This window comes from Chanos chanos, chromosome 4, assembly GCF_902362185.1.
Source record: "Chanos chanos chromosome 4, fChaCha1.1, whole genome shotgun sequence".
Taxonomy (NCBI): Eukaryota; Metazoa; Chordata; class Actinopteri; order Gonorynchiformes; family Chanidae; genus Chanos; species Chanos chanos.
In genome coordinates this window covers 20648488-20665741 of record NC_044498.1, presented here as the reverse complement: position 1 = coordinate 20665741, position 17254 = coordinate 20648488, and the positions used below count along the sequence as shown (strand labels likewise).

Genomic DNA, 17254 nt, shown 5'->3' with positions numbered 1-17254 from the left:
TCAAAACTCCATTTATGACAACATGACTGTCAACAAGAAAACAATGAATGGCAAATTTTGGTAAGCAGGAGTACAAAAAAAAAAACAACCCACAAAAAAAACAAACTGAACTGCAATACTGTATCAAACAAGTTGGTACAGAAGTATAAGAGTTATGCTAGCAATGGAGATAGTTGCAGTGGTGCATTAAATATTCTAGAGTCAATCAGCAGCTGAAGTAAACGTTCTTACTGGCTGACAACAATGGAATTTACAAAAGCTGTCAAAGCCTTTTTAAACCTTATATAGATACTTATGACTCTAATCCTTGGACAGATATTGGGCTCTTGAGAAAATTCCGGGTCAAGAGTAAATAATCAATTTCTTTTTTTCCTGACTTTAAACTTAAACTATCACCAAGACATTTTTTTTACCAACTTAAAAACTAACTTTATTTCTCTGATATCCTGGTATCCTTATAGCCAGCACTGAGAAAAGCACACCCGCTATGTAAACAAATAGAACACATTTGTTTTGTGTGTCAACAGATTAACAAAGGATGAACAAAATGGTTGAGCTTTTATCTATCTGAACTACCAGAATAATGTTACCCAAAACAAAACCAAAAAAAAAAAAAGTTACCCAAAACAAAATAATGTTACCCAAAACAAAACAAAACCAAAAAAGAAAAAAATCCACACTACAGTGACTTACCCTAAAAACAGTGCCCTGCCCACTAATAAATCACTTTTGAAACAAAGTCAGTTTGGTAATACTTATGTGTCAGCAGTCAGCAGTCAGCAGTAACTATCCATTGGAAACTATCCAATATTAAATCAAAATCTGTAACCTGTCACTGCTTTCTTTGTCATTTCTACAGAGCACAGAAAATGCGCTATCAGTGATTCGATTCTTTTCTGTTGTTGTTCAAAATGAGTTAAATTTCAATTATTTTCAAAATCAGCCAAGTTAGGAAGAGCTGTTGGTTTAATGCACTGATGCTTCCAAATGTTAATTCTGTTGCTAGAGAGTTTGTGTGTGTATGTGTGTTGCTGTGCATGATATAATTCAAAACAACATGGAAACAAGGGGATTTAATGGAGGCAAAGATGAATTCAAAAAGATAAATCAATAAAATCGCTAATGAATAAACTCATTTGTTCAAAAATTCTGTTGTATTTCATTCAAGTTGAGAACAGACATTATTTTCTGTACCAGGAAAAAAAATACAGTTCACATTTGTAATATTATAGTTAGACAAGCACTAAAGATGAGAGATAAAAAAAAATGGCAAGTTGCAACATTATTTAATTGAAGTTGATTTTTTTCTTTTTTGCTGTCAATTGTCCACAGCAAAAAACTAAAAACAAACAAACAAACAAACAACAACAAAAGAAAACTTAAATGTTCATTCTTTTTTTTTTGTAAGATGCAGAATACAACACGAACTCCTCCACACTTCTGATCAAATCCACATCAGAGATAAGAAAGCTGCTTGTGTATGTGCAGTGTATGAAGTATGGATGTGTTTGGTGGACAATACCTAAAGCAGTGGAGCTCTCAGACCCTGAGCCCAGACTGGAGGACCGGTACTCAGGCACGTCGAAGGAGCTGAGAGCATCATCATCAATGGACTGTGAGATGTCCTGCAGGTCCGCCATGCCCCCGATGAAGTCCCCGCAGAGTGGGCTGCTCAGGACCGAGTCTTCCAGTGGGGATGGGGGGCTGTAGTGATTCTCCATGTCTACCATGATGGCGGACAGGGCCTGATATCACGTCACACATCAGACTGTACACAGAAAAAAAAAATTACAAAAAAACCCCCCCAAAAAAACACAGAAGAGTAAATGAGCTTCATTTGACCATTTTACCCAGTAACACGCTAAATTCTACAAGCATGTATCTATCAAGCAAACTTTAATAATATTACTATTGTTGTTATTATTATTATTATTATTATTATTATATTTTGACATTGCAAGTTCAATTACATTCAACACTGTCACGTGAATATCAAGAATCTGGGTATCAAAGATGCTCCCTTTGTCCAAAATTTTAAAAATGAATATGAGGCTAATAACATTGCCCATGTCCCAGTAACCAATTTATTAAACAAGTAGGACACATGGGAATGTGGCTACAAATGGTTCCTTCAATGACACCCAGCAGAGCCAGGAGTACACATGAAATGATAAAGATGAACGAGAGACTGAGAGACAAAAAGCGATAGAAAAACGGGCATTACATTACATTTTTGACAAAACATAGCCAGCTCCATCTGTGTACACTCAGACCTGTTGACATTATTTGGGATCAGGGACCGGTAAATTACTCCATGACGTAATAGTGTAACGAATAGGGTCCGCACTGACCCCCTTTCACTAGTCCACATGAGTAGAACAGAGTGGTCAGCGGCCCGTATCTTATGTCATAACACCAACAGCAACCTGATCTCAGAGTCCCAGCATACACTGGGGGCTGGGGACAGTGGAGAGTGGTCACTAAAAACAACTAGAGCAGTAACTCCAGATGGCTTCCAAAAAAAGCCAAAAGGCCATTGTAATTTCAAGTCTCCCCCTAATTCTAACAGTATCTGGGACTATAGGACTAAAAAGTTCCTTTGATATCATGGGGTTCATTCACTGCTTAATAAATATTCCTGATGCTGTGATCTGCCAGAGCTGTTGCTGACAAGAGACTAAAAGCTATCCTAGTGGCTGGGGATGTTTTTAAATTCAGCTTTCTGTATATAGATTTGACGCATAACATAATTGGGGAAGTTGACATCCATGGAAAGCCTCAAAATAACTCTAGCACTAGTGACAGCATTAAAAGGCACACATGGAGTTCTGAACTTGACACATTCACATTATAAACAGATGTGTACAAAAAGACTTGTAAGCGCGGCTAATATCTGCACCTGCAACATAAATGACCCGGGAAGTTAATTACTTTATTTGTCTCTTACTGTGTTGTTTTATACAGCGTGGCTTGTTCAATACTTTGCATTTGTCACCAAAATCAACCCAAACAGTAACCTAGCCAGCTAACCACCAAATTAGCTGTCCAAAAATACACAACTGTTCAGCTGTACAAATAATAATTAGACTATTGTTTGCCACTGCAAATAAGCTTCTAGCCTCTGTTAAGTATTTCAAAACCTTAATGACTTTAGTGTAATATTACACCCATTATGTTTATGCAAAGTGTGTAGAACTGTAGAAAATGAGCTTAAAAAGAGAAAAACATTCCGGTGCTGCTATGAACTATGAACCCTTGAGCTTGGCTCAAGAGGCTAGCAGTCTTCTGTCTGCAATGCTGATATAAACTAAACTGACTCAAACAGCAGGAACGAGCTAAACTGGCTTATGAACTCAATGTGAATATGTGACATGAACTATGTTTTATGATATTCACCCGATTAAAAGAAACATGGAAATGAACACATACATTATATATAATTATACTAAAATTGAAAAATCATGGGCACTACAAGGCCGTAACACCAACATTCAACAATATTTCCAAAATACATGTTAAAAGAGAGCCACAGATGAGGGTGCAACCTCTGTCAGTCGTACTCACTTAGAACATCAGGCTGTGGAGTAGATCCAACAGGATTACAGTTACAAGAATTCAAACACATAGCTTTAACACAAAAGACAGCTACTGAACATTCTATTATTCCCTATTCCTGCTGCAACTAAACTGGGATTCCAGATAAAGAATAAGTAACAGAAACATTCACACAAATGCTAGCCCAGCATTACTGTATGTTCTGAGGTTACACAAAACAAAGAGGAAAAGAACTATGAGCAGAGAGAGAGAGAGAGAGAGAGAGAGAGAGAGAGAGAGAGAGAGAGAGAGAGAGAGCATTTTACTAAAGATAGCATTAATCTCCTTCACTCAGTGGTTTAACTGATTCTGTTCTGTATGCTTCATCGCCTTCACCAATGAAAGGAAAAGCTGTATGATATGTTGTAGAGCTATGATATGTTGTAGAGGCCAATGCTAAACAGATTATTTAAGGCACAGGTTCAGTACTTGCACTTGAAGGCTCCAAGGGACAGAAATGGATTCCAATAAGATATGAGAACAGAAGAGAACAATGAATCCACAGATTCATCTTACCATACCACAGTCTACTGAAATTTATCTAAGAGGTTGAGACCAACAACTGCAAGACAGACTAATGTCAAAACCATGATATACCATGTAGTTAAAAGTTAAACGTAAACCATTTTCTCTCCTAACAAAGGAAGATCAGATATATACAATTCTCTTCCCCTCCAAAAAAAAATCAAAAGAAGGAAGCATAGAAACAAAAACAATAAGGGTACATACCTAAAAAAAAAACTTTATTTAACTGCCTCTACAAATATCTAGCATAATAGCAAGGGTAGACTTCAGGAAAACAAACAAAAATAAGATAAAGAGGAAACAAAACATGAGACACACCAAGACACAAGTGCCAAAGCCCATGCCGTGCATACATATCTATATAACATCATATATGACACATTTACGTATCCATGTATTGTAAAATGCACTAAGAAAAAGTCAGTGGTAAAAAAGTCTAAAATAAACCACACTCTACATCATATACAGAACCTTCCTCATCTCAGTAGCACATTGTTCGATAGCTCAGTAGCAGTTGTACAGTCTGTAATGGCTGAGGTATGTACCAAGATAGAACTGGCACATAACCAAGATCAAAGTCAAAGAGGAACATGCCTGGCACTGTTAAGTGGCAACTTATTTGACCCGATAAAACATTATGTTCACTAGCCGAGGTTATTTATGCAACCCTCCTCTACAATGTATACGTCATTTACAGCTGACCAAGCACAGAAACAAGAAACTGAACTCACAGTACTTTAGATATTGATGACTTCTAGATGAACAAAAAGCAAATCTGAATAAATTACTCACCAACATGGATGTGTAGGAGATAAATCAATATTATAATTCCAAAATAAAAGTCCCAATGTCAGGAATAGCTATTACTGTATCAAGTCATTTCCTGATCTCAGCCAAGCCACACATACATTTGGTTATGGGCTGGTACATATCAGACTGGGACACTGATTAGCCATTGGAGCGATCCATCACTGGGCGCATGATGAGAGAAAGAGAAAAAAAACAGTTAATGTTTAACAGTGCACTCATATGGCTACAGTCGAAAACTTGGGTCTTAGTGGCTCAAAGTAAAGTGGTCTGAGCTTAGACCAGTCCCACTGAGAATCATACTTGATGACTGTCATAAAGTGTATATTTGCTTTTATTTCTACATACGAGTTCACAGATAAACAGACCATGTCTGTGTAAGCTGTGTAAACATCTTTTGATACCTTAAGCTGCCAATAAGCTGCCATTTTCCAGGGCACAGAGAAAGTTTTATTGAATAGATTATGACTGCTTCTACCCACATGCCTCAGAAATCAAAGGTCCTGCCACTCTGACATAACGTGGTGTCGTCAGGTAAATGGGACAGTATTTGACCTGTTTTGGGCATTTTCTCTGGTAAATTCTATCGCAAGTGAGCTCTTGTAAACTCTGCCCCAAAGTCATACTAGAGAGACCATCTTACATTTGACCTGAGGAGTCAAAGATCTTGTAAAACAGTTTCATTGTATGCTGTGAAGTCATATCTTCATAAATGTTACACACATGTTTCTCAGTGCACTGAAACAGTTATCATTATATTCGTTTTTGTAATATATGTCAAGTCCTTGGGATTCCTTAAAGGAAATTGTTGATGTACTGTAATTTTTCACAAAATTACATAATTAGGTATCAGGCTATTAATGCAAAATGTCCGCTAAAAGTCTGTGTAATGTAACACAATACACTTTAATCCATTATCTACAGTAGACTTTAGCACTTTGCTTAGTGCAGGGCTGCTAATACATTATCAGGTGCCTAGATGTGATAATGATTGTAAAAGCAAAAATTATAAAAACTAATCGGTAATGTCAGTGCTCCAAACCACAAGTCTACAAACGCTTACCCTGACAATGACAATGATTACAAAACTTGCTGCTTAGTGTATCCATTTATACGTGTATCTGTACGTCTATACGTCTATCCCTTTATACACTATCCATTTATAATGGATAGTGTATCCATGTATACATCTCAGAGTGATTAACATTGACTTTACTAGATAGACTGAATAGTTTTAACATTTCTTAATGGAGTCAAACATGAATGGATAAATGATTAAATAATAATACGGAAACTTGTATAATGCTGGGCTTGTTTGACCTTCCAGGACTGTCACTGATATTTTCATTATTAACTTACTGTTGTAAGAGCATTTCAATTACTACTGTTCCCTGAACAGTAGTAACTGAAGTATGCTTAACATACTTCTGTTCATACTGAACACATACTGTTCCTGACTTTTTGAAACTTCTAACTTTGGCTGAGTGGCAAGAGTGCCATCAGTAAGTGATGAATGTCAGTGGGCAGTCTGTCACAACAGAACCGAACCAGAACCACATCACAAGCCCGACTTGCAGTCAGTGATGACTGATGTGATGTGATATGACTATCAAAGTATTAAAGGTGCTTAAATCACTATGGAAAATGCCTTTTATTTATATCCAGGTTTGGCTGTCAACAATAACACAGCAAACCCTGGGTATTTAAGTCACAGACAGAGGTCACTAAATAATGATGTTCCTGGGGAGGCACATGCCTTTACTGATGGGTTATTATCAGGGGTGGACAGTAACGAAGTACATTTACTTGAGTACTGTACTTAAGTACATTTTTCGAGTATCTGTACTTAACCTGAGTGTTATTTTTTTTGGAAACTTAAGACTTTTACTCCACTACATTTGAAATACAAATATTGTACTTTTCACTCCACTACATTTCTATGAAGGTTCTCATTACTCGTTACTTTAACGCATAGCTTTGAAGTCAGCGGATGAATTTTCTTTTCTAAAATGCGATAGGCCATATTGTGTTCATCACAGGGAAAAAACCAATCACAGTAAACTACTCCAATGCTGTCAGTCAAGTGCGTGCTGCATTTTTTTTAACAACTGAACTTGGCGGTTTTACTGATGGCTACTACAATGGAAGATAAAGATGATAAAGATAAAGGTTCCTCACCAGAGCAGCCATGGCCATATCTTAAGTCCATGTCTGACATTTTTTAAATTAACTGGTTTCCACGCTAATTGCTTCCCGTATGCGTATGGAAACCAGTTGGCTTGAAAACCATTTGGGGCATAACACCGGGTCCTGTGTGAATCCACTGCTGACGCATACTAATAGCTAGCGAAAATGCCGAGTTAATGTTACTGACAAAAATCCTTTCAGAAATATATGTTTTAATCTTGTCAGGTAAACACAGTAATATTTGTAAGGTCAGCGGATTCACGTAGGACCCGGTCCCAATAAGACGAGGAGGGGCGGGAATCAAGCGGTGACGATGCTCATCCAGCTGTTTCACATTTCAGACAATGCTATGTAGTAGAAGTAACATTAACCTAGCCTACAACATTATGACATGTTTATCCTTTTAAGGCCGATCTGAGATAACCTAGTGCCTGTTTAACTGAATCTATACACTGCCTTTTATAGAGGAAGCATTTGGTTCAACTGTGTTTCTATAGGCTTTGTAGCATATTCCACAAGCTTTTTATTCTACAGGTTCTACAAGCAAGTCAGTGCATTCAGTAGGTTGTTTCAGAGTCATTAGACTCTGTAAATGCATTGTTGCAACAATACAACAATGCGATGACATTAAAAAGAAAATGTACTTTGAATACTTAAGTATTTTTAAAAGCAAGTACTCAAGTACTTTAACTCAAGTAAAAATTGAACTGAACAACTTTTACTTGTAGTGGAGTAATATTTGACCAGGAGTATCTATACTTTGACTCAAGTAATGGAGTTGTCTACTTTGTCCACCTCTGGTTATTATCTTTGATACAAAATAGTAACAAGAGAAGGCAAGCCAACTGTCTGGGCATTCCACAGGTGTTTACAGTTGAACCACTGGCAAAAAATTACTCTGCATTGCTTGTGGGCTGCTACAGAACTTTTTGTAGTGACATATCCTTTTGTTTCAGTTTCACCACATGACAAAATTTGCAAGCGCTAGTGTCTCCCCTAACTGCATTCTCTGAATGTCAGTGTACAGCAGTCATTTTCTTTAGTGTGTATGCAGACCCAAAAGTAGTGGATCTGAAAATAGCTAGGGCTCCTTCACTTTCAGCTGCAACCAGTTCCTATGGACCACCTGTAATCTGGAGGGGGGGTCACTCTGACCCAAAGCAAGGGACGTGTTGAAACACACCGCAATTACACCAACTGTTCCCTCTTCATAGCCAAGAGGCATAACTCTGAATCTCACAAATGTAGGGTCCATCGTACAGAGCAGTGCTAGACGCAGAGAGAGAGAGAGAGGGAGAGACAGAGACAGAGGGAGAAGCCTCTGGACTCTGGCATGGCTTGGCATATTCTAGAGTAATTCCAGACTTCAAATCAGGACTGTGAGTGCTGCCTACAACCGTTTTAGGCCCATGGAGGAGACATTTATAGATGAAGAGGATGCTATAGTTGTCATCTCACATTGCAAAAAAAGCGTACACAGTGATACCTGCCATCAGAGAGGACAGAGGGAACAAGCTATGAGGACACTGTGAACTATTCACTGTTAAAAGATCCCAGAAAAAAAGGTGACTGAGTTGTAAATACATAGTCTGCTGTGAAGACACAAGAAGAGCCTTTGAATTAGAACTTTTAATGTTCTGCTGCATGATATGGAAGATAAAATCATATATTTCTGAACAAATCCACAAAAGTAATCAAGTATTGATATTTTCCTTCAAACACCAAGCAGTTACCATCACCATTTTCAAATAAGTTGCCACTTACACTGTTGTGTTTTTTTCAAAGACCACAGACATCAAAAATACTACCAGCTCACTGGCTATATCTAATGAAGCGCAGGCAAGGCTTACGTTGTACCTAGTGTGGGGAAGACATGAAGGAACTGAAGCGGTGAAAAGAAAGCAATGCAAAGAAAGCTGTCTTTTTTTTTTAACTTTAGGGACCCCTAGTCTTTATGTCTTGACACATTTTAAGAATTCATTTACGAAAACTCATTTGTTTGTCACCCAAACAAAAAAAATGGGAAAACAATGGCATACAGTCCAAATGAGCTTGTCTCCCACCAGGATTAGAGCTGGAACAGCATGTGCAAAAACAAAAGAAAATCTACAATCTACAAACAATGAGGACTGGAGGAGGCAGAAAGGTTCTGCCACGTGACGACAATGATGATAAGAAGAAGAAGAGGTGGAAGAAGAAGAAAAAGAAGGAGAAGAAGAAGAAGGGCAAAAACTACCACAAGGACAAAACAAAATGGGGGGGGGGGGGGGGGGCTCACCATGCTAGCAGCTGTATGGCTCCTGTTACATTTTCCAATGTGACACTGCCTGAACTCTCCCTGCCTGGTTGCCAAGTCAGCCTACGTGTTTCACGTGGTGGATACATATCCCAAAACCATTCACTCTTGCTACTGCAGCATGGGGCCCTACATACTAAGGATCTGGGAAATTATACTGAGGGAAAATTAAGTTTTATGTGCGACTGATATAAAATTCTGCATAGCCATGGCAACACTGATAAATCTTCATTTGGGAAAACTGTTATTCAACATAACAATGATTCTGTAAGGGACTTAACAGACAGACTTTCCAGACAACAATGAGATTGACTGGTCTGTCCACTTCAGCCTGATGAATATTTGTGACATTCTCTTTGCTCCCAAGTGGTACTCAGTTAAGGAATTGTTTACAATGCAGAGGCACATCCTAAATCTGGGATTCTCATACAAATGTAACCAAGTGTCCATGGGAACACATTTGGGGTTCCCTTAGGCCAGTGAGTAGGACAGACTCCCTCCTCATTGCTCCTTAGTGGTGGTCAGTGACGGTGAGGTGCCTGTGTAGTTGTGAGTACAGTTAATTGAACAGTGTTCCAGTTTCACACGTCAAGGGGTAAATGGCGCAGTAACCCCATTCCCCTGTAGCAAGATGACCACTACCTGAGAAAATTTACAACTGTTTAGGTAAGTGGGCATTCCAAACTGTCATAAAAAGAGGCCCTACAACCACTTCAAACTCTCCCTTCAAGTACCACCCAAAGACCAGGGACCACAAAGTGCAAATGACACAACACCGTCAGACTTTTGGCTTGATGTCAGAGACTTCTGAAACTGCTCATCAAAGCGGATCACTCATCACATAAAGCTGTTCAGGTTTTTAGATTAGAATATATTGACCATTTTCATATTTTTGCATTTCTTTTAAAATTTCTGCAGATAAGGTTTTCTTAAAAAACAACAACACTTATTTGAACATACAAACAGATGTAAACAGATTAATTTACCAACATCTTTCAAAATACTCCTTAAGTCCAACAACAAAAACATTTTTCAGAAATTAATCAGTCTGACTTGTAGACATAAGCTCCATTATGCTCAGATTAATTGTGGCCTTTAGAAAATAGTTATTCATTTATACCAGTCACTGATTATTCAGTGACCGTTATTCATTTATACCAGTCACTCATTACTCATTTGTAACGGTTACTGATTACTGCAAATTCACAACTTGCCCAATCAGATTCTAGTATGACATGGCAGAAACAGTTCAGCATCACCACAGTATTGTTCTGTGTGCCTTTGTAAACAAAGGCTTGTGTGATTTGAGTATGAAGAATCAGCATGTTGCTGCTAACGCTAACAGTTTTTTTTCTAATTAATACATACACAGTGTCACTCGGTAGAGTCAACAGAAGACAATCAATAACATGTAATCATATTATAATCATAAAAAAAAAAACTACAATACCTATTCTTCATCTTTTGTTCAAATCTATTTTAAGTGTTTTCAATTTTTCTTCCCTCGCATGTCAGCGTGACAGCATTAAATACAATAATGTTGATGAGTATTCCACTGGCAGAGCAGGCTATAAACTGTTTTATATAAGTTTTAGAGCTGTCTTGTCAGTTTGTTTAAGTTTTGGGTGGAGTTCTCTTTTAATATAGCAGAGTTATGCAGATACAGTCTATGTACCACACTGACTAACACAAGTCACTTGTTTAGTTGCACAGGTGGTAGTCACCTGCAGTATTGCCTGGCTAAAGGTCTTTGAATAATGCAATTTGTAAATACTTTATATGCAAACATCATCAAAAACAATATACACATACACTCACTTTCCTACCAGGAAACACTGACAGACACTAAGTCCAAAGGACAGAGAAAAGATGCAATAATTGCAAAGTATTTTAAACTTGTTCTTGTAAGCTGGTAGCTGTCCATATACATGCATGCAGAAAGTAGTATACTACACTATATTCCACACAAAGCTTAAGAGGCTATATTAATGTCTTCTCCAAACACTCTAGTAACTGGAGATGAGAGCCCGTAAACTGTCAATGAAACCTTTCAAAGTCCTCTCTGACATTCCTCCTTCGTTCCTAAGCAACATGAGCCACCTCCAGCATGCTCGAAACTCACCAAAAGTTCAATGAGTCTGTTTCCCCTAAGCACTGAACGGCCAAAGGGAACCTTAAACTACAGGTTAGAGGTATTTAATGCTTGGCTGATAGCACACGGCTATGTTGCCTGTGTTTTTATCAATGGCCAAGGCAAGTTTTTCAGAGCTGTTCAGGGTAATTTGGTTCTGACCCAGTCCCTTGGCAGACTAAGGGAAGCTGCTGAGAGAGAAAGTAAAATGGTTCTGCTGGCTTCAGTAAGGTTGAAAGAGTACATCAGTGCTGAGCTCAACTTCATCAAGTCCAAATAGCCCCACTAAGATGTTGAATTAAAATGAGCAAAGAGTCAATCAAGCTATCACTGATTAGGCCTAAGACATTAATTTGGATCGGTGTACTTTGTTTTATTCTGGATTATAACATACAAATATATGGAGCACTGCTAGTCATACGCACACATACACACAAACGCACAAACACAGGTGACACGCGCAAACACACCTAGAACTTTGCTCTTGCTGTCTGGCTAGGAGTTCCACAAAAAAAAAAACAGATGAGCAATGTGGAAAGGAAAAAACCTTGAGGCTGTCTGCTGACTAGTTTCACAAACTGAACCTACTGCCCTACTGCTCATAAAAATGACGCACTAATATCATGTATGAACTTGTTCCATAATTTGATATTCCTCTAGACTGCTTCAGTTAACCGTTAATAAATCAAGCTGAAGGAAATGCATGCTTCACAACAGTGATGCTGTCGCACCATACTGAGTGAAATACAAAAACAATAATAAACAATAATGACATAATGAAAACAATAATAAAATAATGATAGAGCTGAAAGAAGGAGAGCAGTTAACAGAACCTGTAAATCCTGTTAGAGAAGGGGGAAAAAAAGAGGCAGACAAGCAACCAGCTAGAAAAGCCAGGCATTTGCTGATTAAGGGTCTCAGATTGCAAACTGAAGTACTCTCTCAGACCTGCCGCATGAACACCCCCCCCCCCCCCCCCCAAAAAAATCGAGAAAATGAAAGAGAGAGAGGTGAAACACTCACTTAGGCAGGAGGCTGGCAAACATGCTGTTTCAGGGAGAAGAGCAGAAAGCTGTTGCATGTCCTAGCACGAAAGGAGAAGTACTGCACATGGGCCAAAAGAAACAAACAATACACAAACTGAGGGCCAGATTTACAAATACTTTACCATATGTTAAAACTATCAGCTTGTGTAATATCAGTACAACAGCAAATGACAAATATCTTGAAATCATTGGGGTGTAACCTGCTTTTAAAGCAACAATGATACTTAAAAAAAAAATCCCCTTTCCTAAAGGACAAAACTCCTGCACTCAACATCAATCTGAGATGTCCCTCTAACCAAATAAATGCCATCAATGATTTCAGGTACCTCTGTTGATTAAGAAAGTGGATTCATGAGAATTTTGCCATCTTCACTTCTCATCAAGCTGGTGTTAAAAGAAATTTGATCGCCTGTCAGTAAGACTTGGTGCAACGATAACTCAATGTTTTGGTTCATATCAAATTATTTCAACTGACATGACATCTCTGGTTTTTGGAGGCGAATGCCAATGTGTCTTAGCTTAAATGCCAATGTGCAATTGCAAAATGACTTGTTTCATCAAATTACTGTAAAACTGTGTCTGTCTAGCCTATGCTAGGTTTCAGAACTTTCCAGTGAAGTGTCAGAGAAGGGTTTGAAACTAAGGCTACTGCTCAGGTCCTGATTTAAATCTCGACTGGGGAGCCTTGACAAAATGAATTGGTAACCTGAGGGCTACAAACTCAAAATCTTTATAAAGAGCAATGTCATTGTATACTTCAAGCAAGGCTAATAAACCCATTTGGTTTGAAGGAACTCTAAAAACAAAGTCTATTTGGCCAGTACCTTCTTTCAAAACACCAAGAATGAGAGGATTCAAGACCCCTTCTTCCTATTTTATTTGGGAAGGCTCCTGAGAGAGGCTGCCTCAATGGATTTAAACCACATTTCTACAATAAAAGTTACAGTTTAGCTATATGTAGTTTCTTCCTATTTCTTCGTATTTCATTTTTTTTACCAGCGTGTATCATTCCAAACTCTGTACACCAGAATAGATCAGAAATGTTTCTGATTTGTTTTATTTACTCAAGGACGTTCATCAGATCAATTTTGAGATTTTCAAACAGTTCCTTTCATGAAAATGTACAATGGATTAATCATAAAATAATACAGTGATGTGAAAAGAAATCTTGGCCTGTTTAACCTTTGCTTTGACAAATGCTGGTCTATACATCAAAACAAATCAAAGTTGTTTACTGGGCCCAAAAGGAAATACAGCCATATCAGACACAACACCATCCTATGGCAAAAAGCCAAAAGTTGATCAGGAAATGGACCTTTGAACTCACAGCAAACTTCCTGTCACTACTGCCATGACAACACACCAAGCAAACTCAAAGGGCATTTGGACAGAGACAGATTATGTAAGCATGGGACAGCACTGAGCAATATGTGTTTATTGAGGTTATTTAAACAAGAAATGCCCCTCTAATAATCCATGGGTTTACTTTGTCTCCAAATTGCTTTAACAAGGCTGCTTTTAGCAAGTTCTGCTGACATTTCTCCACCCTGTCTTGTTCTTCACTGTCTGATATATATGTATGTAAAAAAGACCTCATTGACTTGGGATCACTTTCTTAGATTATAATACACAAACACAAATAATACACAATACACAAACTATATGATATATAGTTTTCAGTTAAAAGTGATTAAGAGTTTGCAAGAAGTCTTGAGTCATGAGTCTTCACATGGAAAAAACAGCAGCATTCTTCTAGCCTGGAGGACTAGGACAGGTAAGGCAGGATCTGGGTCAAGTTTCAATGTCAAACAGAAAAAGCAGAACTGGTTGAAGAATTGGTTTTGATGCATTAATGCAGCTCTTGACAACACTGTCATAGTGCATGGCAAAATGCTGAAGTAACACACCACATGTTTGTCATAAGGCAGTAGCAGAACATGACTGACACCCTAAGAGACCATGATTAGAAAGAATTAGGCATACATCCTTCAAATGTGCCCTATGTATATTATCAGCTCTACATTGGGATATATGCATGTAACAAGTGTTTATAGCATCTGCCTGTTTTCTTGTCCTCAGGCAGAACTTAGTCAGACATGACCAAGATACTGTGAATCAGCTGTGAATCCTTACTACCTAGATATTACAGGTGTCTAGAATATTTTAGAGTTTTTCAACTATTTTAATCTTCAAGTCAAATCTTCCCCGGAATTTAAGATAGGACTGTTGGTTATGTTAATGAAGCATTCCTGGTGACAATGTCTCACAGACAGTCCTCTTCCTGTTGATGTCCACACTTCATATCTGTACATGAGAACCATCCAAAAGAAAGATTCTACTTACACTGTACACTCCACTACAACAGGAAAAATATGCTCCCACATACATTCATGTGCCTAAAAGTCATCTACAATGACCCATATAGTGCAGTAGGAAAGACAGAGCTGCTGGAATAGATATGCTATGAATTTTGGTTTGCACAAAACACAGTGAAGCAATTTGCAAAGTTTAAGGGCATCAAGCAAATAGTCCAACAAAGAAAATCCAAGGGTTGAGCCAGAGTTGCAATGAGATGGAAGGCGAAACCTATTAAGTCACCTTGAATCATACGAAGATCAGGCAGTGGTTATACCTACTCCTATGAATTAAATAACAGGTTTAAACCTTAGCGCCTCAACTTATCCTTAAGTCAGCCACTCGTTGTCAGTGTTACATTTCCCCATACTATTACAAAAATCAAACTAACCATTCAATTGGTTTAACGAGGATTCAGAGACTACAGCGCAATAAAGGATTTGATTTATAATTATTTTAAGGACACTACAAAAAAATCACAGTCGGTGAATTAGTTATCTTTAAACCGTATTTTCCCGACATGGCAAAACCGAAGCAATCCACACCGAGATCATTTAATAATTGATTAGAAACGTCAACGACATATTGAGACACTGACGTTGTACTTCTTAACTGGGAAATTAAATACTCTACATATCATTAATCATATAGTGTAATTTTTCTATATTTGGCACTATATAATTAGATGTTACTTTACGTGTGCAATTTTACACCCGCATAGGCATAGCTTAACGCATGTTTTACGTTACACGATTACACGGTCAGCTCAGCCCATATGTCTTACCACTGACCTGGTGACCTACAACAGGGCTCTGTAGGCATCTTTTACCGTATTACACTTACACTAAGAGAAACTCTCAGATAAAACAGTTGAACACAGGGGGAAGTCAATGAATAATGGCATTTTTTTCAGCAGCATACGCAGGTGAAATTGCGATTCCATTCTGCAACAGACACAATATAACACCGCCTCTGGCATTACGTAACTTTGTTTTACTTTAGATGCAACTTGTTAATTATACTAGGCCTTAATGGGTTTGAAAATATGGATACGAAGTGAATAGAAGTTGTCTATTCGTAGACAGACTGTTGTGAGAAAAGCTTTGTGTGTGTGTGTGCAAGTATATCGATAGTTTGTAGCCTACATTTTGCGTGTAGTCTGCCACATACTATCGGACAATACACTGGCTCGCATTGCTTTGGGAATTAACACTGCATTGTTATGAACTAGTATTTGCAAAGCAGAACGATATGAGGGATTTCAACCACAAGCCTAGTCTGCATTCACTTCAAGACAAAAATAGGCAAAAAAAAAAGCAAGCTGGACATTACGACGTCAAACACCTCGTTCATTCCATTAAATCGTATGCTTCCTGTGTATTACTATGCCATTCACTCAGAGATGAACGTTAATTTTACAGTGCATACAGTTCTGGTTTACCTTGAGGTAGACGGCAAAATCCGAAGACACCATCTCGTCAGAAATCACTCTAAACTGAAAGGTTGTCAGTGACACCAACGAAGCTGACGACGAGGGGGGAAACAGTCTACTCACACACGTCCTTGTTTGTCTTGCACAGCTTAGCCGCTGTCAAACTCCCACCCGCGCTGCTGCAGTCAGGCAGTTGCGCTGCCCATCGCCCGGAAATTACGTCATAAATGACAGGTCGCAGAGACGCAGGAACACACCCCCTGACACACCTATACTTTCAACGAATCGGATTGCAATCATTCGCTTTGTGCAGGACGCCCCCTAACACTGAAATGGCAGCAGACGTCCGCATTTTTTCCCTTATCCCATATGGATGTCAATGGATTAGTGATGCATCTCCAAAACTGATCAGTTATGTGGAATTCTCAGCTGCAGAGTCTGCTGCAAAGTATTTTAATTTATAAACTGTTTTTGAGGGGAAAAAACATATTGTTGCTGTAGGTTATTTTAATACCTGTTTTACCAAAATACTCTAGACTAGTGGTTTTCAGTCTGTCGCTCAGGGACTCCCTGTCTTGTGCATTTTGTTTCAATCCAGCACTAGCACAGCTGGCTCTACTGTTTTACCATGTTATCGCAGATGACTGAGCTAATCAAAGGTTTGATGATTAGTTGACCAGGGGAATAAGGTGTGGTAGTACAGGGCTGAAACAAAACTGTGCAGGATGGGGTGTCTCTGAGGAATGAATTGAAAACCACTGCTCTAGACATGCTGTTTGGATCAGAGCTGTAGTCTGTACATCTGCCGTTTTTTCTTTCTCATCTCATTGACGGCAATGATCACGGTGATGACGACGGCAATAATGATTATGACTTTTCCA

General features: G+C 38.4%; 1 protein-coding gene across 5 annotated transcripts in view; it reads right to left on the bottom strand.

The window, feature by feature from the left end:
- The window catches only part of pparab (peroxisome proliferator-activated receptor alpha b), a 32339-nt gene extending 15802 nt beyond the window's left edge, over positions 1-16537 (bottom strand). The window contains exons 1-3 of one of the 5 annotated variants that reach the window (XM_030773065.1): positions 16383-16537; positions 12564-12644; positions 1523-1768 (exon numbers count right to left, since the gene is read on the bottom strand). In XM_030773065.1, the coding sequence (XP_030628925.1) occupies positions 1523-1730 (208 nt within the window). In that variant the 5' untranslated portion in view covers positions 1731-1768; positions 12564-12644; positions 16383-16537. Of the gene's footprint in view, positions 1-1522; positions 1769-3564; positions 3617-4911; positions 5000-12563; positions 12645-16382 lie in introns of those variants that run through there. The other 4 variants (XM_030773064.1, XM_030773069.1, XM_030773067.1 and 1 more) reach the window with 4 other exon arrangements.
- Positions 16538-17254: the final 717 nt, after the last annotated feature.